Raw genomic sequence first — 23,495 nt, forward strand, 5'->3', positions numbered from 1 at the left:
CAGAATTAATTTCATTTTTTTCCTTCTATCAGTGTAAAATCTGAGTGAAAATCCTAGGACTTGACTGCTGTTTTTTGTGGCCACAGCCAGTTGAAAGAGTCATAATTGGACTTTTTTTCCCCCAGGGACCAAAAAGCCACCTAGAAAAGAATTGGGGCTTTCATGTCCTTAACCAGGAATTTATAAGATTAAAGAAGACATTATGCCAGACAGTCCAGAATCCATGAAGAATGTTAACTATATTCAGTGACTTTTCAAGTGGCAAGAATTTCTATAGGTTCAGGAACACAAATTGGCTTTGAAAAATGTCTGTCCCTTATGTCTATCAATTATTATTTGAGACCTGTTGGCTTGTATTTTTTAAGTGCAACATATACCTGACTAATAACACAGCCACTTTTTGCTTTGTCATTGCATTTTATGTCTTCAAAGTACTTTAGTCTTTAATTGGTTTAATTTATTAATGATAGAAAACTAAAAATTCCAACTGTCAAATTACTATGCCTGGTTCTTCTCATGTACTGGAGATCTTATCATAATTGCATGAATCTCTAAGTCAGGAACCTCAGATTGAGAGTTTAGTGGGAGTTTAGAGAATGTCCAATCCCAAATATTAATAGAGTTAGAGAAATAGAAGTAAAGGTAAGACAATAGTTACCATTTTCAAATGGAAGGAAATCATACTCAGCATCTTCTTTCTCTGATGACTATATTGGAATTATAGAGAGATAGATAGATGATATAGATAGATAAAAACAGATATGATTTTCAATTCATCCCATTCATCCCCCCCCATAAAAAAAGTCATGAGAAAGAATTCAGTTGGTCAACCACCTTTTAATTCCTGTTTTCATAGCACTTGGAGGAGCTCCTTAAATAGATTTCTTTCTGCATTGTTCTGCTCTATGGGAACATCATTTCTTCCAGTTTATCTTTCATTTTTTAATGAGATCTTCAGGCTCCAAGTCCAGTGAGCTCTGTAGCAATTAATGAGCTAGTGTATGTGATGTCATCCAAAGAAGTCTCAGAGGAGAATCTGGGGATTCAGCTCCTATCTTGATTCACTTGAGTCACTTTTTCTGGGTGTGAAATGGGACTAATTATGCTTGTACTCCCAGCCTCATGGAATTCTTAGGAAAAGATTGAAATAATAAGTTAGATAAGCTATACTCTTTTCTTCTGGGTAGCATATTTGTGGAAGATATTATTTGACCCCCAGATGTTAGGACAAGGAGCTTAGCTATACAAATAAATATGTGAAAATTAAATGTAGCCAAGAATTGTGAGGTGGTGACAGGAAACCTGGATTAAAAGTCAGAGGATGTGACTGCCATAGCTCATTAGCTATGGAATTTGGCAAGACTGGGTGGCCAAATAAATAAAACTGAGGAATTCCTGAGTTTAATATTTCCTCATACTTTTACTTTCTAAGTATTTAAGTCTAAATATTTAACTTGTGTCAGACTCAGTTTCCTCATCTGCAAAACAAATTAAATAATAGAATCTATCTCATAGGGTTAGAATAAGGATTAAATGTAAGAATATGCAATACTTTACAAAACTCAAGATTAAATTATTCTGGGGCAGCTAGGTGGTGCAATGGATAGAACACTGACCCTGGGATCAGGAAGACCTGAGTTCAAATATGGCATCAGACACTTGAACCTAACGAGCTGTGTGACCCTGGGCACATCACTTAACCCTGATTGCATCACCAAAAAAAAAAAGACTAAGTTATGCTGCTGATGCTGTTACTGCTTGTTTGGTTGTCGTCCTTTGTTTTCCTGAAGGACCAAAATGACATCACAATGCTGAGGTCAATATGAAAAAAAAAATCAAAGCTATCTACAGTCATATAAAAATGCCCCAAATCCCTATTTTTAGAGAAATTCAAATTAATACAACTCTGAGGTGTCACCCCACAGTTATCAGATTGGCTAACATGACAGAAATGCAAAATGATTAATGTTGGAGAAGATGTGGGAAAATTGGAATACTAATGCATTCTTTGTGGAGTTGTGAAGTACTGTAACCATTCTGGAGAGGAATTTGGAACTATGCCCAAGAGGTTATAAAACTGTGCATGCCCTTTGATCCACCAATACCACCATTAGGCTTTTATCCCAAAGAGATTATAAGAAAGGGGGAAAGGACCCATATGTACAAAAATATGTATAGCAGTTCTTTTTGTGTTGGAAAAGAATTGAAAATTGGAGGGGGATGTTCATCATTTGAGGAAGGGCTGAACAAATTATGGTATATGAATGAAACAGAATACTATTGTTTCAGAAAATTTGAAAAGCAGGCAGATTTCAGGAAAAAAAAAACAGAAATAGAGTTACATGAATTGATGCTTCATCCAGTGAAAAGAACCAGGAGAACAGTAATAGCGACATTTTGTATAAGGAACTTTGATACACTTAACTCTTCTCAACAATACAATGATTCAAGATAATTCCAAAAAACTCATGATAGAAAATGGTATTCACATCCAGAGAAAGAACTATGGAGTCTGAATGCTGATTGGAGCATACTATTTACACTATTTTTTTTTTTTTGGTTTTTCCTTTTTTTTTTTTTTGTTTTGTTTTTTTTTTCTTTCTTGTGTTTTTTCCATTTTGTTTTAATTCTTCTTTCACAGCATGACTAATGTGTGAATATCTTTAACATGATTGTACATGTATAACCTATACCAGATTGTTTGTTTGCTGTCTTGGGGAGGCAGTGGAAATGAAAAGAGGGAGAAAAATTTGTAACTTAAAATCTTACAAAAATAAATATTGAACAGTAACTTAAATGTAATTGGAAAAAAATCAAATACTATTAAATGCAAAAATAATGACAGTTTTACTAAAATCAATTTACTTATTCAGTGCCATACTTATCAAGGTACATATACTCATGTATGTATGTATTACATACATGTGTGTATATGCATGTATGTATGTATTACATACACGTGTGTATATGCATACATGTATGTATGTCTCTGTGTATATGTGTGGATAGATAGATAGCCATTAAATGAGTTATTTGGGTTGGTGGGGCCAAGATGGCAGAGTAATTGCAAGGAATTGCCTGAGCTATTACTAATTCCTCTCCAAAAACTTTAAAATCATGCCTCAAAATGAATGCTAAAGGGAGCGGCTAAGTGGCACATTGGCTAGAGCACCTGACCTGGAGACAGGCAGACCTGAGAACAAATCCAGCCTCAGACACATAACACTCACTGGCTGTGTGACCCTGGGCCAGTCACCCAATAGTTTCATACAAAAACAAAAAAAGAATGCCAGAATCAACAAAAAGTAGGGGGAGACAATTTTCCAGTCAAAAACAACTTGCAATATCTGCAGCTAAGGTCTATTTTACTTGACTGTGAGTGGAACACAGTCCAACAGAGGCTCTGTCAGCCTAGGCCATGGCCTGCCAAGTCAGTAACAGGCCTTGGAGATACTCAATGATCTTGGGTTTCTGGAGCTCTCAGACCTAATGTAGTAAGGGGGTTGGACAAGTGGCCAGAAAGAGATTCAAGATGACCCCTAACTGCTGCTGTGTGTAGGTTTCTGCTCATAGTACCAGGGTGAAGAAGAGCACTAGTGCAATATAGTTTGTAGCCAACAGGAAGAAGGACTACATCACAGTTCCAGGGCAGAAAAATGTGCTTGTCATTGCTCACAGATTGGCACGCAGGCTAGGAGAGTAGTGACCACACTTTTTGTTAGATCATATCACCTTGGAGGAACTGACAACTTATAGATTCCTCTAGATCTAGTTCTGAAAACAATGGTGTGGAAAATTTGAAGCTTAGAACAGTGCCCTCTCCACCCTGGGATAAGAGTCTAACTTAAAAATAGAGTTAAACTTTAAGAATTGGTTAGAAAAATTAGCAAACAACAAAAGTACTTAACCATAGAAAGTTATTATGATGAGAGAAGAGGTCATAGGACAAACTCAGAAAAAGAAACTGAAATCAAAGTGGCTACATGCAAAACCTCAAAGAAAAATATAAATAGGTCTCAGGAGCAAAAAGAACTTGCAGAAATGTTTAAAAGGATTTTTAAAACTTAAGAAGAGAGATAGAGGAAACATTGGAAAAAGAAATTAGAATGATGCAAGAAAATCATGAAAAACATAACAACAGCTTGGTAAAGAAGGTATAAAAATCTACTGAAGAAAATAACTACTTAAAAATTGGGCATATAGACAAAAAAGGTACAAAAACTCACTGGAGAAAATAATTCCTTAAAAATTATATTTGTTAAGTGGAAGCTAATCATTTCATGATACAGCAAGAAAAAACAAATAGTCAAAAAATGAAAAAAAATTGAAAATATGAAATAGCTTGTTGAAAAACAAGGAAGAGACATTGAAAATAGTTGGAGGAGATATAATTTAAGAATTAGTAGACTAACTAAAGCCATTATCAAAAAAAGAGCTTAGACATCATATTTCAAGAAATTACCAAGGAAAACTGCCCAGATACAGCCATGAGGTAAAACAAAAATAGAAAGAATCCACTTATCATCTCCTGAAGGATATTCCAAAATAAAAACTACCAGGAATATTATAGTCAAATCCAGAGCTCCCAGGTAGAGGAGAAAAACATTGCAAGCAGCCAGAAAGAAACACATCAAATATAATAAAGTCATAGTCAGGATCACTCAAGATTTGGTGGCTATCACATTAAAGTAGTGGAGGGCTCAGAAAATGATACTATGCAAGGGAAAAGAGCTGAGATTACAACCAAGAATAACATACCCAGCAAAGCAAATATAATGCTTCAGGGGTAAAATTGACATTTAATGAAACTGAGGATGTTCAGGCATTCCAGATGAAAAGACCAGTGCTGAATAGAAAATCTGACTTTCAAATATAAGAATCAAGAGAAGCATAAAAAGATAAATAGTTAAGAGAAATCAGAAGAGATTCAAAAAGTTTACCTATTTGCATTCCTACATGGGAGAATTATATTTGCATCTCCTAAGAATGCTATTATTATTAGATCAGTTAGAAGGAATATCTAATGAGGACATGAATATGAGTTGACTGTGTTGTTATGATATTAAAAATAAAATTAAGGAGTAATAAAGAGGAATGCATTGAGAAAAAGAGGAAAGGAGAGTTAGAGTGAGGTAAATTATCTCTCATAAAAGATGTGCAAAAAAGGTTTTACATTGGATGGTGGAATGTGGGGATGATGGGCAAAGCTTGAACCTTACTCTCATAAGAATTGGATCAAAGAAGAAATAACATACAAACCCAGTGGAGTATAGAAATTTATCTTAATGTATAGGTTGAGAGAGAGGTATAAGAGAAGGGAGAGATGATATAATGGAGAACAGATTGTGGGTGGTCAGAAACAAAATACTTTTGAGGAGAGATAGTGTTAAAGGAAAGACAGAAATAAGCAAAAGCAGGAAAACATCATACATAGTAACAACAATATTGTACATTGATAAAATGTGAATAACTCAGCTATTCTCAATAATAAAATGATCTGAGACCTTCGTAAAGGACTTTTGTTCAAAAATGCTATCTGCCTGCAAAGTAAGAACTGATGGAGGATGAATTCTGGTTGAAGCATACTCTATTAAACTTTCTTTATTAAACTTTTTTTTCTGTTTGCATTTTCTTTTGCAGCATGGCCAATACGGATATGTTTTGCATTACTGCACTTAGATAATCTATATCAAATTGCTTGCCTTTTTAAGGACTGAGGTGGTGAGGGTGGGAGAGAATTCATAACTTAAAATAAAAAAAAAAAGAATAGTAAACATTATTTGTCTACATGTAAATGAGAAAAAGACACCATTCCTGGATCATTTCCTTGTTGTGGTGGAAGAGCTTGTGCAGTTCAATGAATTTATGAGCTATGGCATATAGGGTTACCCAAGACAGACAGGCCATAGTGGAGAGTTTTCACAAAAGGTGATTCACTGGAGAATGAAACAGTAAATCACTCCAATATATTTCACAAGAAAGCAGCATGAACACTACTGAAATGATAAAAGCTAGGACACTGGAAGATCAACCCCTCAGTTGGTAGGAATCCAACAAGCTATTGGGGAAGAACAGAGAATAAGCACAAGTAGGTCCAGTACTAATGAAGCAACTGGGACAAACCAAAAAGGAAGCTCAACTGTGGAGTCTCTGGTGACAAAAGGACAGTCTAATCCTGTAAAGATTAATTTTACATTTTGCATAGGAATCTGGAATGTGAGATCTATTAATCACTTAATCTATTAATCTATTAAGTAATATATAAACAAACCAAACTCTATAAATGGCATAAGATAATAGAATAACCTTTTCCATCACACTATGTGCCCCATCATCCTCACCTTTGGGAGATCTTATTACCCAGCAAGATCTAATCAACCTTGGTATTTATATCTCATCAATTCCTAGAAGGTTACAACCACTAACTCCAAAGCCTCTATTTAAGGAGGGAGGCCCAGGAGAACCATCTCTTCATTTCCAGTGTGGCTACACTTACATTTATTTAGGATTCTCTGTCGTGCCCTCTTACCAGGTACTTTCTTCCTTCCCACTTCCCACACTGCTTTTCAGCATCTTTTTTGCATTTCTTCTTTCCCACCTTAGATTGTAAATTCCTTAAGACCAGGGACTCTTTCTTTTTCATAATTATATTTGAATCCCCAGAGCTTAGTACAGTGCCTGTCACAGAGTAGGCACTTAAGAAATGATTCTTGTTAATGACAGACTACTCTCAAACATATAGATGTAGGCAATTTTATTTTTATTTTTAAATAGAAGCAATAATTATGAATACAGTATTTGTTTTGACTACATTGGAATAAAAATAACACTGTCTAGTTAAAATAAATTTATACAGAAATTGAAAAAATATCTATATAGTATCTATATAATATTTTACATGTAAAAATTTCATAAAGTTTTAACTTAAAATAGTGGTACTATTCAGTCTATATCATATCAACAAAGCATAGGTGTATATGTATGCATGTATGTGTATGCGTATGTGGGTATATATTTTATATGTACACATATAGTATTATATATGTACATACACATTACATATATGTATAAATGTGACATGTGTGTGCATATATGTGCCCATCTATCCATATTGGTAAGTTTGTATGTATATACATGTTCAATTTTAAATATAGAGAACACATTTTTATAATCACATGAAAACATGTTCAACTTCTCTAAAAATAAAGAAATACAACTTAAAATAACTATTAAGTTCTACTTCAGAGTGAAAGAAATAAACACATTTTCTTCAAATATTCATGGATATGCACATGTTGTTTTCTTATATGAGGCATCTGGAAATGTTTTGCTTCATTTTTTTTCTATTCTACCACCTACCATAGAGGTCAACATGTACTACGTGCATAAAAATATTAATGATTAATTGACAAAATATAGTTGATAAATATAATCCTGTCTTCTCATTATGTATCCAAAGTGTCAAGTATCAGTTTCAGCAGTTTTCTTTCTAATGGTTTGAATTAATTTATTTAAGTATTGATTGATTTGATCTCCTTGTTGTCCAAGGAACACTCAAAAGTCTTTTCCAGCACCACAATTCAAAAGTGTTGATTTTATGGCACTCAGTTTTCCTCATAGTCCAACTCTCACAGCCATACATTGTTATTGATTGAGGGGAGTGCGAGTATAGCTTTGACTATGTGGACATTTGTTGGTAGTCATGTCTCTATTTTTTAGTATGCTGTTTAGATTTTCCTTAGTTTCCAAGCAGCAAGCTTCTTTTAATTTCATGGCTGCAGTCACTACCTGCACTGATCTTTGAGTCCAAGGATGTTCAATCTAACACTGCTTCCACTTTTTCTCCCTCTGTTTGCCAGGAAGTGATGGAACCAATTGCTATGATTTTAGTTCAGGGGGAAAAGACTACCGGGCTTATCAACATAACTGAGAGCTGAGCAATTTAATTAGATAGTGAAGAAAACATTAATGTTAGATATTTTCTATGTTCTAAGAATTGGGCTACTCACCAGGAATCAAATAGCAACAACCACAACCACAACAAGAACATCAAAATTGCAGCCCTTACTCACAAGTTTATATTCTAATTTGGAAAAAAAAGAAAAACTCATGTAAATTACCATTAGGAGAGATGACAAGGCTTAAAGACCATATCATCAGCAGGTAAATGACCATGAACAGGAGTGTAAAAGGTATAGAATTAGTAAAGAAAGTAAGTCCTAGAAGATATTACAATGCGGCAGCAAAATACGTGGTCATACATGAGGGTCCTCAAACTCATTTACACATTTTTTCTCCATAATTTCTCTTGACTTATTGACTGCCACCCCAAGAGACATGAATCTTGAGGTTCAGTTTATATTCAGCACTACCCCACAATTAATCCATTAAATAATGATTGATCAATCAATTAAATTTTGACTCTCTTTTAGTAGAGTAGAAGGCAGAAAAGTGGTGTCGTGGGATAGGTATCAGGACATATGAATATAAGAGATAGCATGTATATAGCATATTAATATTTATAAGTATTAAATGTGTTATTTTGTATATCTGTAAAATAATTATATCATATAGGTGCTATTATTATCCCCACTTTATAGTAAATACAAGATACCTTAAGCGTCTGAGATACATTAAGTGACTTGCCTAGGATCACACATCTACTAAGTGTCCAAGGCAAATTTCACCTTGAGACTTACGTATTCATACACATGCATTCCCTACTGTATTACTATTCATGTCTCAGAGGGCATTAGAAAGATTCTTAGCTCTGAAGTTAGAAAAGTGAAGGATAAATCATACCTCTGATAGCTACACAGGAGGGAAAAATAGGACTGTTTTTAATGTTATCTATCTGGGTTATTTCGTGTTTATTAAATGATGTTTGAAAAAGGTGAAAGAGTAGAGTCCTTTAATTTAAACCTCTTTTTAATTTTTTAATTAAAATTTTAAAATTAAAAAATTTAAAATCTCTTCCTAAGAATGGTCTTCATATTATTTTAGAGTATTTGGAAACAAAGACAAAATCCCCTAGTCAAGATTAAGAAAGGGTTGAGGATTTAACATCCATTGATCCATTTAAAGGAACAATAACTTAAAATGTTGTTTTCATCTGAACCCTTCAATCTAACATATGCTCAGGGGAAAAATAAGAAACATTAAGGGATTTATTCCAAGTGACTTCTGCACTTGCCTGGTCACCTTGACAATTCTGTCTTGATCAGAGTGCTTCCCAGATTTTTGACTTAGAAACTGGATTGACCTTTACAAAATGATATTCAGGCCAGTACACTGTCTTGTTCATTTTCTATTAAGTAGTGCTGGGGTTCATTTTATTTATACAAGTAGGGAGGCTTCATACTAGGATAATTATAAAACATAAGTCATAAAACTTATAATATATCATTTATGTAGTACTGTATGTTTGAAAATGTTTTACATGTGTATTCCCATTTGATCCTCATCACAATCCAAAAATGTAGGTCCTAGAAAAGAGAAGTTTCTTGCCTAAGATCATGCAGGTAAGTATCTGAGGTAGGATCTGAACTCAGATCACGTGTAAGATGAAAAGATTGGACCAAGTGGATTCTGAATGCCATTCAACTCTAGATCTATGAAATATGATTTTTTGATTCACCTTTTCTGAGATTCAGTTTCCTCATCTGTAAAATGGAAATAATAATAAAATCTTTCTTATCTCTCAGGATTGTTATATGAAATCAAAACGATAATGATGATGATGATGATACTAATAATTATCAAGTGTTAGATTAACCTTAAAGAATGATATGTCAGCAATTATATTGAATGCATTGCACATGGTGAGTGCTTAATAAATGCGTTTTAAATTGAATTGAATTATTTCATCAGATATTGGAAGGTTTAAGGATCAATGGTTCATATTCAGTTGAAAGAATGTTGGCGTTCATCACCACCCCTCTCACTTCTATGAAATCTTTGATGCACATCTTTCATTAACAACACAAAATTCCAACATGAACTGGGATTTCTATTCAGATATTAATCCAATTTAAGGAAATACTATAGAATTAAAAGTTAAAAGATGTTCCCAACTGCACTCCCCACCTTGATTTGAGTCATTGTCTCATTCAAAGAGGTGAAGACAAAAGCGATTTCCATTTTGGAGTAACTTTGGTAAATTAGTCACGTGTTTATACAAAAGACTAAAAATAGGACAGAGGCTTCTTGCATTAGGTCCCAAATGTCACTAAATAAACATGACATCCTCGAACCTGAGTCCAGTGAAGAACACATAGTCTTTCTTTTGTCAGGTAAGTTTAAAAATTTTTAAGGGATGATATTGCAAGACGGTGGTATTAGAGGACAATGACAAGAAGAGACATATGGATGTGAGTTGTAGAGGGTTATGAATAGTGTTTTGTACCTGAAGCTTGATAATTGTGACTGAGAGAGACTGGTGACAAAGAATAGAGAGGGTGTTTGTACCTAAAGAAAAAGAATTTAGTCACTCTAAATGAGGAGAGAATATAACTTCTTACTTCATTTTTAGTAGGATCTAATGAAACCATTTTGATTTGAAAATGTTAATTGTTTTTATTGGTTTTGCATGTACATCCTGCTTCTCCCAAAAGATTTGGAGGAAATATGTTTTAATATATCACACCTTCAAAAATACTTTTATATATCCATATTTTGTTCATATAAAAATTAAGAAGAGATTGCTTCTCTCCCCTGTTTGTCTATTCACTGTAAACAATTCACATCCCGAATTTCAGTCCTAGCAATAACACACACGCATAAACACTCACACCTTCCTGAACAACTGCTGTTTTCTCTATGCTTTCCTCTGTCTCCCGCCACCAAATAATCTGTCTCTAAACAGAAATAGATCCAAATATAAATGTTAGCACTCAGTGACCACCTCTTCTTCCATTGTGGGAGTTATACTTTTTCTCATATATTTCATAAGTTTCCTTTGCTTCATTGTTAAAAGTCCACTCATGTGTACTCCTTCATATCCACACCTCAGAATTGAGACACATTAGGATTAGAACCATACAACATGGAGAATTAACAAAAAAAGTTGGAAAAGCAAGTCATGAATTGTTAGAGAAACTGAAATATGAGTTATCTTCTAAGTTATCTGAAAACATTAGGGAAAATGAAGAGTAAAAGATGAACACATTGACATCATAATTCATGAAAATGGCCACTACCAAATTTGCTGATGTAACCAGTGTGTCATAGTAGAGAGAACTTTCAGTGACAAAATTCTTACCACTTCAGATTAGATTCTGTTTTGCAATTTGTCATCTCACGGAATTGGCTGGGGTTTCTGAATGGGTAAGTGACATGCTCGGTATGATATAACCAGTATATACCAAAGGCTGGATTTGTTCCCAGATTTATTCAACTCTGAGACTAGTGCCACATTCACTAAGAAACCAAGGTTTCTTGTCAAATATATACCAGGCATTTTAGAAATATTTTTTAAAACAATTGGATAGTAACAGATAGCTCATTAATATGTGCACAAAGTTTAACATGAATCATCTCATTAATACCCTCCCTTTTTTTAAAGATTAAAGAAACTGAGGCTCAGAAGTGTTCCTTGAATAGTCCATTTTCACAGAGCCAATGTGTTGCAGAAGTTCCTGACTGAGACCAGTTGTCTACCCAACATAAAACATGATCACTTACTGTATACATAGCACACATTTAAGAAATCTTTATGAAGGTAAAGTGCTATTACCTGAAAATTAGTGAGCACTTGCACTAAGTTGAAGCTGAATAATCCCTTTAAAGACTGACAATAAGCTATTTTGGAAGAGTCTACATGCATTTTCTCTTCCCAAGTCTCCTGCCCCTCCTACTTTATTGTTTTGGAGACACCCGTATCTTCCCTAGGTTCCCTGGGATATCATCCTCAACTACCCACTGTCATTCATACCCCCATGTTCAAATTGGTTGCAAAGTCCTATTGATTACACCTTTGCTGCATCTCTCCTCCGCTCTCATTTCTCTTCTCTGAAACTGCCATCACTTTGGTACTAGTCCTCGGTACCTTTGTCCTGAACTCTGGCAACTTGCTTTCTACTGTTCTGTTTGCTTCAAGGCCCTAGGCAATCCAGTCCATCTTTCAATAGGCTGTCAAATTGTTCTCCCTAAAGAGAATTCTTGATCATGTCACCTTCTCCCCTCCCCGCAAAACCTAGAGTTTTTCCCTATTACTTCTAAGATCAAATATAAAATTAACTCCTGGGCTTTTAAAGTTTTTTATAACCTCATTCATGCCAATCTTTCAAGTCTTTCCATACCTCACTTCCATTTTCTTGGTCAAAGGCAGCGAGGTAGCACAGAAGACTGTATGCTGGACTTTGAGTTAGAAAGACTTGAATGCAAATTTAACCTCATACACTTACAAGTTGCATAGCCTTGGACAAATCACATAATTTCTGCCTGCTCCAGTTACTTCATAGGTTAAATTGAGATAAAAATAACACACATCTCCCAGCATGATTATGAGGATGAACTAAACAATTTGTAAGCCTTAAAATATTATATAAGTACTATTGTTGTTGTTATTCTGTGGTCCAATATCACTGGCCTAATGCTCTTCCTCAAACAAGACACTCCATCTCCAGACTATGGGAATTTCATTGGCATCTTCTTATGCCTGAAATACTCTACCACTTCATCTCTACTTCCTGGCTTTCCAGACTTTAAGTCTCAGCTAAACCCTACATTCTTCACAGAAACTTTTCCAAATTCTCTTCCATGTGTATACCTTCCTTCTCTTAATTATCTTCAATTTATCACACACACACACACACACTCACACACATATATTTGTGATATTTATATATATTTTAGATAATATATGTGATATATTTGGACATAATAATATGATATAATCTATGTAGTATTATATCATCAATATCAATAATATATAGTATAAGATCTATAAAGGTGATATTTCAACATCATATCAATAATGTGTTTACATATCTGAATATCACTGGGGATACAAAGAAAAGTACAAAACAGTCCATGTTCCAGTAACTCAAATTCTAATGGGTAAGCCAGCCAAGTACTATATGTGTGTATCCATATGTATGTATACATACACATGTGTATATATGCATATATACATGTGTTTATAATCAGTAGTATTTATAGATTTGACCAAGGTAACAGCTAATAAGACTCTAGGGAAGCTTGTCACCTCAGATGTTTTAGCATTCAAATCTAGCACCTTATCCAATACATAAAATTTAAATTGACTTGATGTCTTTATTTTGGAGACAGAATCATCAGATCATCTGACTAAAATAGAATAAAATAACAATAATACTGAATTCTCTCAATGTTTTAGATTGGAGATTCAGAAGTTGTAATCTTTTTTCTTCAATGGATTATTATAATTATCATTATTACTACTGTTATTGACATGGCATTGCAGAAATATGCCAGATTTACTTCCAAAATACCTTGGTTTAAGATGTGCTTATAATAGTTACTAACTTTGTAACCACGGGCAAATCATCCAACCTCCATGAGCTTCAGTGTTCTAAGCTATTAAAAATATTCTTTGAAGTATACAGCTCAAGAAGCTGTTACAAATGAAAGTACATTTTAAAAGCTTAAAGCACTATTCACAGGAAATTTTCAATGTGCCTTCTGTTCTTCCTCCCTCTATTGAGAATCCTTGTCTCTAGAAGGTAAAATTCAATATCGTTACTTGGCATTTAGTAGCCAATGGACAGGAACTGTCTTTTGCCACTTTGCAGATGAGAAGCATTCTGAAAATTCTATGCCCATCGGCTTTACAGAAGATGAAAGACCCAGTACGTCTATTTCTTTGGATTCCTTTTAGAAACCACAGACAAGAGAACAAAGCAAGGATGATGGAGATGAATTACTCCATCCCATCTGAGTTCATCCTCTTGGGAATCACCTGTGCTCCAGAGCTAAAAGTGGTTCTTTTTGTTCTCTTTCTCATCATTTATTTAGTTATTCTTGTAGCAAATCTTGGGATGATGCAGAGAATAGAATACTGGGCCTGGAGTCAGGAAGACTCATCTACTTGAATTCAAATTTTGCCTCAGACACTTACTAGCTGTGTGACCCTGGGCAAGTCACTTAACCTTGTTTGCCTCAAATTTCTCATTTGTAAAATGAGATGAAGAAGGAAATGGTAAACACCTCCAGTATCTTTGCCAAGAAAACCCTAATATGATCATGAAGAGTCAGAAATGACTTAACTACCACAAAAGCAAAGAGGTGGATAAAGAATGATTCAGTGCATCCTTTTCAATGGTAAGTGATGGAAACAGGAGACAGACTCAGTCACAGAACTAGTGTTGAATGAACAGTGTTGGGCCTGACCTAGAGTGGGAATTGGTGGAAAATTCGTGGGCAAAGGGGATTTGAATGAGGAAGTATTCGATTTTTTCATGCCTAGGTCATGTCCCTTGCTGGATATATGTGCTTCTTTCGTACCATGTCTTGACTCTTCAACTATGGGAAAAACGTGAACAAAATTTCCTTGCCTACATAAAACCCAGAGACTGACTTCAGCAAGTTTCCTGAGGTTGGAAACTTCCAGTGAGCCTCTTCATATCTTTTGTCTTCATCACTCTTAACAAACCCTCTGGTATTGCACCATGAATTTCCCTGACACGTTTATATGACATATAGACCCTCCTGTCTTTAGAAACACCCCTGCTTCAAGACAAACTGAGTGCATTTTATTCTGTTTCAACTCTTTTCCTATAAATGATCACTTTTGACTTAAATATCAATTGCAATACCTACTGTCTTTCAGTATTTCCCTTTTGCCTCTTGTGAGTACAAAGACTTTGCTACTAAAGGAGGAGAATTCTAGTATTCTGGTAAAGTTCTCCCTGTCTGGACCAATGGGAAGATTTCTTTGATTTTGAGATCAGCTATACTCAGTTGATAACTTCCTTATCTATCCCCTATAACTAAGAACATACGTACACACATACACATATGTGTGTATACATGTATTTGTGTATATATGTGTATATATTTTTCCTCCAAGTATATAATCCTTTTTGTATAAACATCTGTTTTATGAATAGGCATCTTGTTTTCCTTTGTTTGACACAATATTGCTTTAATAAGGTTTAGCTCAGGAATGCTTCCCTAAAAAATCTGCATGTAATAACATTCTTATACCAGGATCAGTAGATGCCATCCATTCTGGTGTTTTTTTTTCCTAACCAAAATAAATGTTTATTTGCTTTTTGCTTAATTGACTTCTTATCATTATTATCTGACTTAAAAATCAAGAACCCAGATTAGTGAGTAACAAACACTTGGGGTCCCACCCAAAATTTCTCTACAGCTACATACTAAAATTTCTTACACTAACTAGTGATCTTATATGTGAATGACACACCAAGGAAACAACAACATGTATGTCTATCTTCATGGCTATTCACCAACACTGATTAAAAATTAAAAATTATATTTTTAATGACTCAAAAGTGAAATTTCTATATAGAAAAGACATTATTTTATTCAGATTTTAATGGACAGATTGTCCATGTATACTTCATACAAAGTACATGGAATCATACACATTCAATGTTGGATGGGATCTTAGAGGGTATCCAAGCTAACTCTCTCTTACCAAGAATGGTAGGTTATATTATAAATTCCATGAATATAATTTCTTATCTCTCATAAAAGATGTTCAATTGATGTATGGAAATAATTTTATTGTATACAAAGGTCACTGGACTGACAACATCTTTAGGATATGTTCTTTGAATCGTGTTCTATGGAGTAGAAATACTTTTTACTGAGCCACTTGTATTCTCAGACCGACCACTTGACCTTTAATGGCTAGCAGTTGTGAAATGGATGATTGAAGGATAGTGCTAAATTTGTGGACCAAAAATATAGCAAAAATGATTGGTTTCAACAGTGAAAAAAGTCATAACCTTGGAATAAATTCTCTCATGCTTTATTAAATTGAGTTAACTAACTATTACCATGGAACTTTAGATATGAAAATACTCCATTGCAATTATTATCTTATGTTTAGATAGCTTTGGAATGGGGGTGGGGATGGAACGCAAATGCTAAAGAGAGTTATTAAATTATACCAAGTTTTTTTTTTCTTTTACTGTATTTCATTTTGGAATTAAAATTTTTTCTTAGATAGGGGAAAAATAGAAGGGAACTTAAGAGGAAACCCAAAAAGAACACATTGACCCTTCATTTGGAATGGATAATTTAGAGACAGCTTCCCTCTGACATCTGATATTAATTGAGAGGTAGTGCAGTGCAGTGGAAAGAATGATTTGGTCCAAGGACATGGATTGGGATGCTAGCCCCAACATTAGTAGCTCTTTACCTGTCATTATTTCAGTTAAGATATCTGAGATTCTGTTGCCTTATTGGTAAAGAACAGATGATAATATAATCTCATGTTTCTTAATGAAGAAAAATACAGTTGGAAATATCAAAGTATTATGGAGTTGCTGTGTTATGGTTTGTCCCCTGATTCATATTGTATATTAAGTGAGAGTTAGCTCAATGAAATCCTAATTTGACTAAGGATGGCATCTCCTTTGTAACAAACCACCTTTTAATCTGTCTTACAAAAGACAAATCAATTTAAAAAGTTACAAAGTGGGATCACTTTTTATCAGAAAGCATGGGTGGAATATACAGGAGGGGAGATGGGGTAAGAAAGAGTAAAGTTATTTTGAATGGTAATTTACATAGATATTCATGCCTATCAACATTTTATTCCACCAAGTTTATGATCTTTAGGAAGAACAAATCATGCCCCTGCTTCACTTTGATCTCTACTTTGTGTACCTTCAAAAAAGACTCATAGCAATTAGATGAAATAATTTCTCAAATAGCAAATTTCAAATTTCTTTAATTCTTTGTTTTATCACATAAACACACACACACTCACAAATTATGAATAATACATACATATCTGTATACAAACTTACATATATGTTTTATTATATTGTGTATCTCCATATATTTATATATATCTTCCATCCATATATGTATACATGTACATATGCATATAATACATAGATAATTAACATATCAATACACATATGCATGTATAAACTGCTCATGTTTACTTACAAAATTTATACATACATATACATGCATGTATGCATTAATTATTTTCAATTTTAATCCTACATTTAACGCCATCTAATTCCTCACAATATGAACCCATACACATTTGTGTATACTATACATGAATGTATACACACAGTTGCGTGATATAATACACCTGAATATATGCTTGATATCCATGTTTATGTATATTTATGCATGTGTGTAAGCATTCATACATGCATATTTGAGTCACAAGGTCCGTAGATGCAAACAAACAAGATTTGGTATCAAAGAAGGAGAGTTTTAAAACTTGACCAACTCTGTTAATTGTAGAAATATGAAGACAATTATGAGCCTCAAATCAGTGATAATTTGTGTAGGTTCAAGGCTTGACATCAAAGGTCTAATTTCATCCAAAATATACCACAGTCATTTCCAACACACCTGATGAGTTGAAGTTATTGTTGATTTCTTAGATATGTACCTTTGTATGTACCATTCATTTTAAATCCACTGTCCTTCTGAATGCCTACACAACATTTTCATACATTCTTTCTTATTAATTTGTTACCAAATAAATCTCTACTCTTTCCTCTCCCCAGAGGATAATGTCATGCCTTCTAGCAATATATTAAAAAGAGAGAATGTCAATGATGTAAAATAAATTATCAAAAAAACCCACTATATTGACTAAGTATGCCAGTATACACTTGATTTTGCTACTCCAAAAACTTTGCCTCAATCTCTTTTTCTCCTCACTAAAAAGGAGAAAGTTGTACTAGATGACCTTGCATATTTCCCTGCTAAAAATATTATCCCACTAAAATTTAGTCTTATCTTTTATATCCAACTCAACTTATCAGAATAACATTGTGTGTGAAGTATCTGTGACATTGCATTTGGTCTTTTTGTATTATATGTTCACCATAGTTATTACCAACATACCTTTTGGATTCCTTACAATCTCATGTTGGATCTCATTATTCCACTGAAGCTGCTCTCACCCATGTTACTAATGATCTCTTAGTTGACAAATACAATGATCTTTATTCAATCGTCATTCTCTTTGAATATATAATTATTCATAATTATGTAATTAATAATCATAAAAAAGAGATGATGGGGGAGATAGAATGCATGCCTCTAACTCATGTTCATTTTGTTTAGTAGCTCCAAGGTAGATTTTGGATGTGTCAGATAAACAATATAACCATAGAGGCCTATAATGAAGCTTTCAAGTTTGCAAATCCTTCTACATATATTAAGTCATTAGGAAATCAAAACATAGAAATGTAGTGGATACTAAGCAAGCCACTTGGTGATGAAGACCTGGGTAGAAGTTCCATCTTTGTCACAAACTTGGCTGTGTGACTCTTGAAAATTTGTCTCTGCTCTGAGTTGATAGAGGGCATAATTCCTTACCAGGATCTTTTTACATGTATGAAATCATACATCTGGCCAAAGTAGCAATAGTTTTATGATATAGAAAATAAAGACACAGTTATCTTGTAACATATTGCATGGCAAAGAGTGATAAGTTGTTATATGAGATGATGATGAATGCACAACCTTTTGTCCTTTTAAATTGGTCATCATTATGTAGATAACCCACTGAGGTAAAAATATTATCTGTTATTCATATTTTTCTTTTCCCAAAATCTCAATTACTCATATCCTTTCATATATATAAGCTAATATAAATAACACATACATGCACATGCATATATGCATGTGTACATATATTCATGTGTTTATATGTGAGTATATGTGTGTATATATATGTATATGCAAACATCATTTTGAAAATTTCACTTTATAATGAATATTTGACATAAGGACAATTATCAGAAATGTTTAAGAATAGATTCCTGTTTAGGTATAGATTGGATGAGGTGAAATCTGAAGTTCCTTTCACATGTTGATATTCAGTGTTTGTGTATTGACATGTTAATGCTGTCGCTTCAAGCTCAAATGGCTTAGCATACATTTAATGAATTGAATTGGGCATTCAGATCCCCAATCTCCCACTATAGGGTCTAATTCATTGAGATGTTAGCAACCAATATTAAGAACATATTTTATTTTTCAGTTTTCCCAGGGCCTGTTTCACATCTTTATTTCTCAAACTGTAGATCAAGGGATTTAACATGGGAATGACAAGAGTATAAAACACGGAGGTCATTTTGTCTTGCTCTAGTGAATAGGCAGAACTAGGCCTGAAGTACATAAAAAGCATTGTACCCTGCAAGATTGTGACAGCGGTCAAGTGAGAAATACAGGTTGAAAATGTTTTGTATCTGCCCTCAGTGGAGTGGATCTTCAACACAGACAAGATTATGTAACAATAAGAGATGAGGACCACTGAAATGGTGACCATTTCAATAAAGCCAAAGACAGTGAAGATCACCAGCTCATTGACATGGGTATCGGAACAAGAGATTAATAAAAGAGGAGGAATGTCACAGAAGAAATGATTAATCTCATTGGACCTGCAGAAACTCAGAGTGAAGGTGAAAGTAGTATGGATCAGAGCATCCACCACCCCCACCATGTAGACACCAGCCATCAATAAGTAGCAGACCCTGATAGACATCTTTACTGTATAAAGCAAAGGGTTACTTATTGCCATGTAGCGATCAAAGGCCATTACTGCTAACAATAAGCACTCAGCATCTATAAAGGAACAGACAAAGTAGAATTGCAGAGCACAACCAGTGAAGGAAATGGACTTGTCTTTGGCAAAGAAGTCTACCAACATCTTGGGGCTGATGGCTGTGGAGTAGCAGAGATCACAGAAGGACATGTGGCTAAGGAAGAAGTACATGGGCAAATGGAGTTGGGGATCTATCCTGATTAAGATGATCATCCCAACATTTGTTACAAGAATAACCAAATAAATGATGAGAAAGAGAAGAAAAAGGACCACTTTTAGCTCTGGATCACTGGTGAATCCCAAGAGGATGAACTCAGTTGGGATGGAATAATTCCCCATCATTTCTACTTTGTTCTCTGTTTCTGTGAGCAGGAAACAGGCAAATGGAAGAAGTGTGTTTTCACTCTTTTGTAAAGATAATGTGCACAGGAATTTTGGATTGCTTCTCTGTAAAAAGGAGACAGATAGTTCTTATAAATTACTTATTAATACCAAAGATAGATATCAGACTTCATTTTATTCAGACAGGGTATTCACAAATAGAGAAGAAAGAGCTGAGAACCCACAGATGCCTCACAATTGTATAGTGCTTTAAGGCTTAAGAAATTCCTTAGCACAAACTAATGACATGTGAACTATAAACTGCAAATATTGGCATTTCAAATTTTCCTCTGTGAAAATAAAGTTCAAAGTTACGGGATTATTTTCTTTTGATCACAAAGTCAATGAGGATTAGATGGAGATCTTCATGGGAGTTCTCCTGATAGTAATTCCTTTTTTTTTTTTTTTTTAGTGAGGCGATTGAGTTTAAGTGACTTGCCCAAGGTCACACAGCTATTACAAGTCAAGTGTTGGTCTGAGGCCACCTTTGAACTCAGGTCCTCCTGACTTCAGGGCTAGTAGTCTATCCACTGTGCCACCTAACTGCCCCCTCCTGATAGTAATTCTAACAAATATCAGCAGTGCTATTTCATAACCTTCCACCCCAAAACTAAATGACCCCAGATATTGCAGTCTCCATCTAATGGCACTAATGCATATTTAAGTGTCATTTAACTTGGATTGAGGAAGATTTGACCTGGAATCCTTCCTTTGACATATATTAATTATTTTGAACATCATCAATTACCCCAACACTCCTGCCCTTCATTTTCCGGAAAGGTAAAATTGAGGCCTTAACTGAATAAAAATTTAGTAAGGAATTACTGCATGCCAGGCAGTAAGGGGATACAAATAAAGGTATAAGTAATTGTTGCTCTGAAGTGGCTTACACTAAAATGAGACAACATGCAAACAAACGTATATTAGCATATGTATGTATTTGTGTATGATATTCTCAAGGGCAATGTACATGTATTAAGGATTACTGAGAGGTTCTTGTTGTATAATGTGGGATATTAGCTAAGATTTTAATTAAGACAAGAATTCTGGAGGCAAAGTTGAGAAGAAAAAGAAATCCATTTTTGAGAGAAAGCCAAAAAAAATTCCATCAGAAATATTGAGTCTTGTGTGACTAACAGCAAGGAAATAAGTTATAACTTAGAGTAAATAATGAGAATAAGAATAACTAAATTTTGCAAAGCTTGCAAAGTGCTTTGAGTATATTTTATTATTTTAGTGTCCAAATCCCCAAGAGAAACAGGTGCTATTTTGTCTCTTATTTATATGAAGAAACTGAGGGAGATAGAGGTTAAGTGATTTACTCAAGATAACAGAGCTTTGAAGTATCTGAAGTGAGATGAAAACTCAAATCTTCATGACTCTAGGTCCATTGCTCTACCCACAGTGTCACCTAACTGTCTCTAAGCAGGTAAAGGGGATTGTGGTATAAATAAGCTGGAAAGGTAAAAAAGAATGAGGACATGGAGGGCTTTAAAAGCTAAGCAGGAGATTTTACATTTGACCTGTTGAAATAAGAAGCCATTGGAGTTTACTGAGTAGAGGTGGTATAGTGACTTGGTCACACCTATGCTCTAGGAAGAACAATCTAATAACTATAATGGGATGGACTATGTTTGAAAGTGATTGGCTGAGGCAGGTCAACTAACCATAAGGCTATGGCCAGAATCCTGGTTAGAGGTATTGAGTGCTTGCACCAGAGCTTTCATGATTGCAAATGAGACCAGGGGTTGTAAAGAAGATATGTCTCAAAGGTAAATTTGATAGAGCATTGCAAGTGAGCGGACATGTGTGTGTGTGTCTATGTGTGTGTGTGTGTGTGTGTGTGTGTGTGTGTGTGTGTGAGAGAGAGAGAGAGAGAGAGAGAGAGAGAGAGAAAGACAGAGACAGAGAGATAGAGACAGAGAGAGACAGAGAAAGACAGAGACAAGAGGAATGAGAATGACACCCTTGCTTGCAAATCTTGGTGTCTGGAAAGATGGTGGTATACTCAAAAGTAAAGATGGCAGGATCAGAAGTCTAGAGTGAAGTATATATAAAATATTTTCCACAAAATAACATGTTACTAGTCTCAGAAGAGATTACTTTATATTCAGTTTTGTGCATGTGCCCAAAAAGTGTCAGTCTCAGTTCGATTTAACAGGACTTTCTTGCCATGCATATAATGAGAATTCATATTTCATGACGGGTAGAGAACTACCTTTAGAAGTACCCTAGAAAACTATCTTTAGTGTCATGATGTCTTCTTTCTGACTTACATTGACTACGACCAAGGACAATTGAAGGAACCTTTCTGAGCTTCAATTCACTCTATCATAAAAGGGAGAAATAATACATATATATTTTATACAAAGATTGGTCATCAGGCTCAAAAGAAAATTTCCATGTTAAGTATTTTGCAAATTTTAGTATAATCTGTTACTATTCATCCAATTTGACAAATATTTCCAAAAGGTTGTTATGTGTATGGCAAGATGCCTTGGTTTCATAATGTATATTTTGCTGGCCTCATAGTTACATAATCCTGGTGTCAAGTCTTACCTTTTGTTCATACTAGTTGATGTGATGCTGAGCAAGTAACTTACCTGCTCACAAACCTCAGACATCTCCATCATATAATAATTTGGAGAGCAAGTTCTGATCTGCAATGATACAGAGAGTTCCCTCACTGAAAATTCCTTCCACAATGACACACAAGTCTAGTCCATAAACATAGAAATACAAAAAAATTGAGTGGCAATTTATTGATCCTTAATTCTTTAGTTTCCCTGGTATTTTCAGATAAATATAGAAGAATCCTTAATTTTTCTATGGCAACTCCTAACAACATTTCAATTTTTAAATATAATTTCCATAGGGCTACATTCTATTACAGATATTGGAACTTGTGTAACCCACTGAAAAGAATAATAATTGTCACTGAGTCCCAATCTCTATTTGGAACTTTTTGTGTTTGGGAGATATACTTATGGAGGGTATGGGGAGAGGAAAATGTAGCAGAAATGTAATCTTTCAGGAATATTGTGTGTGTGTGTGTGTAAAATATAGAGAAGTGAGAGAAGCAATCTTTTTATTGTTAACCTGAAAAGAAAAATGTGAAATGTAAGTCACCTTATACCTGTGGGAACCTTCAAAGGCATGTTCTTCACTACTTTTGGATATAATCAAAAAGTTAATATTTATTAGGTTAAAAGAGGAAAATGCCTCAGTAAACCCCACTTTAACCAGGAACAGCTAAGAAGGTTTGTTCATTCCTTGTTTAGAGAGGGTACATGCTGTACCCAAGGAGAAAAACACTTTCTTTTCTTTTTGGTACTAGATTCTGTCAATCAGT

General features: G+C 34.4%; 1 protein-coding gene across 1 annotated transcript; it reads right to left on the bottom strand.

Annotated features, from left to right (window-relative positions):
* Positions 1 to 19,174: 19,174 nt before the first annotated feature.
* LOC114031597 (olfactory receptor 5W2-like) lies at positions 19,175 to 20,107 on the bottom strand. Its single transcript, XM_027846729.1, has one exon. It carries the CDS (start codon positions 20,102 to 20,104, stop codon positions 19,175 to 19,177), a length of 930 nt encoding a protein of 309 aa, XP_027702530.1. The 5' UTR covers positions 20,105 to 20,107.
* Between the last annotated feature and the right edge of the window lie 3,388 nt (positions 20,108 to 23,495).

This window comes from Vombatus ursinus, unplaced genomic scaffold, assembly GCF_900497805.2.
Source record: "Vombatus ursinus unplaced genomic scaffold, bare-nosed wombat genome assembly UNPS02015184.1, whole genome shotgun sequence".
NCBI lineage: Eukaryota > Metazoa > Chordata > Mammalia > Diprotodontia > Vombatidae > Vombatus > Vombatus ursinus.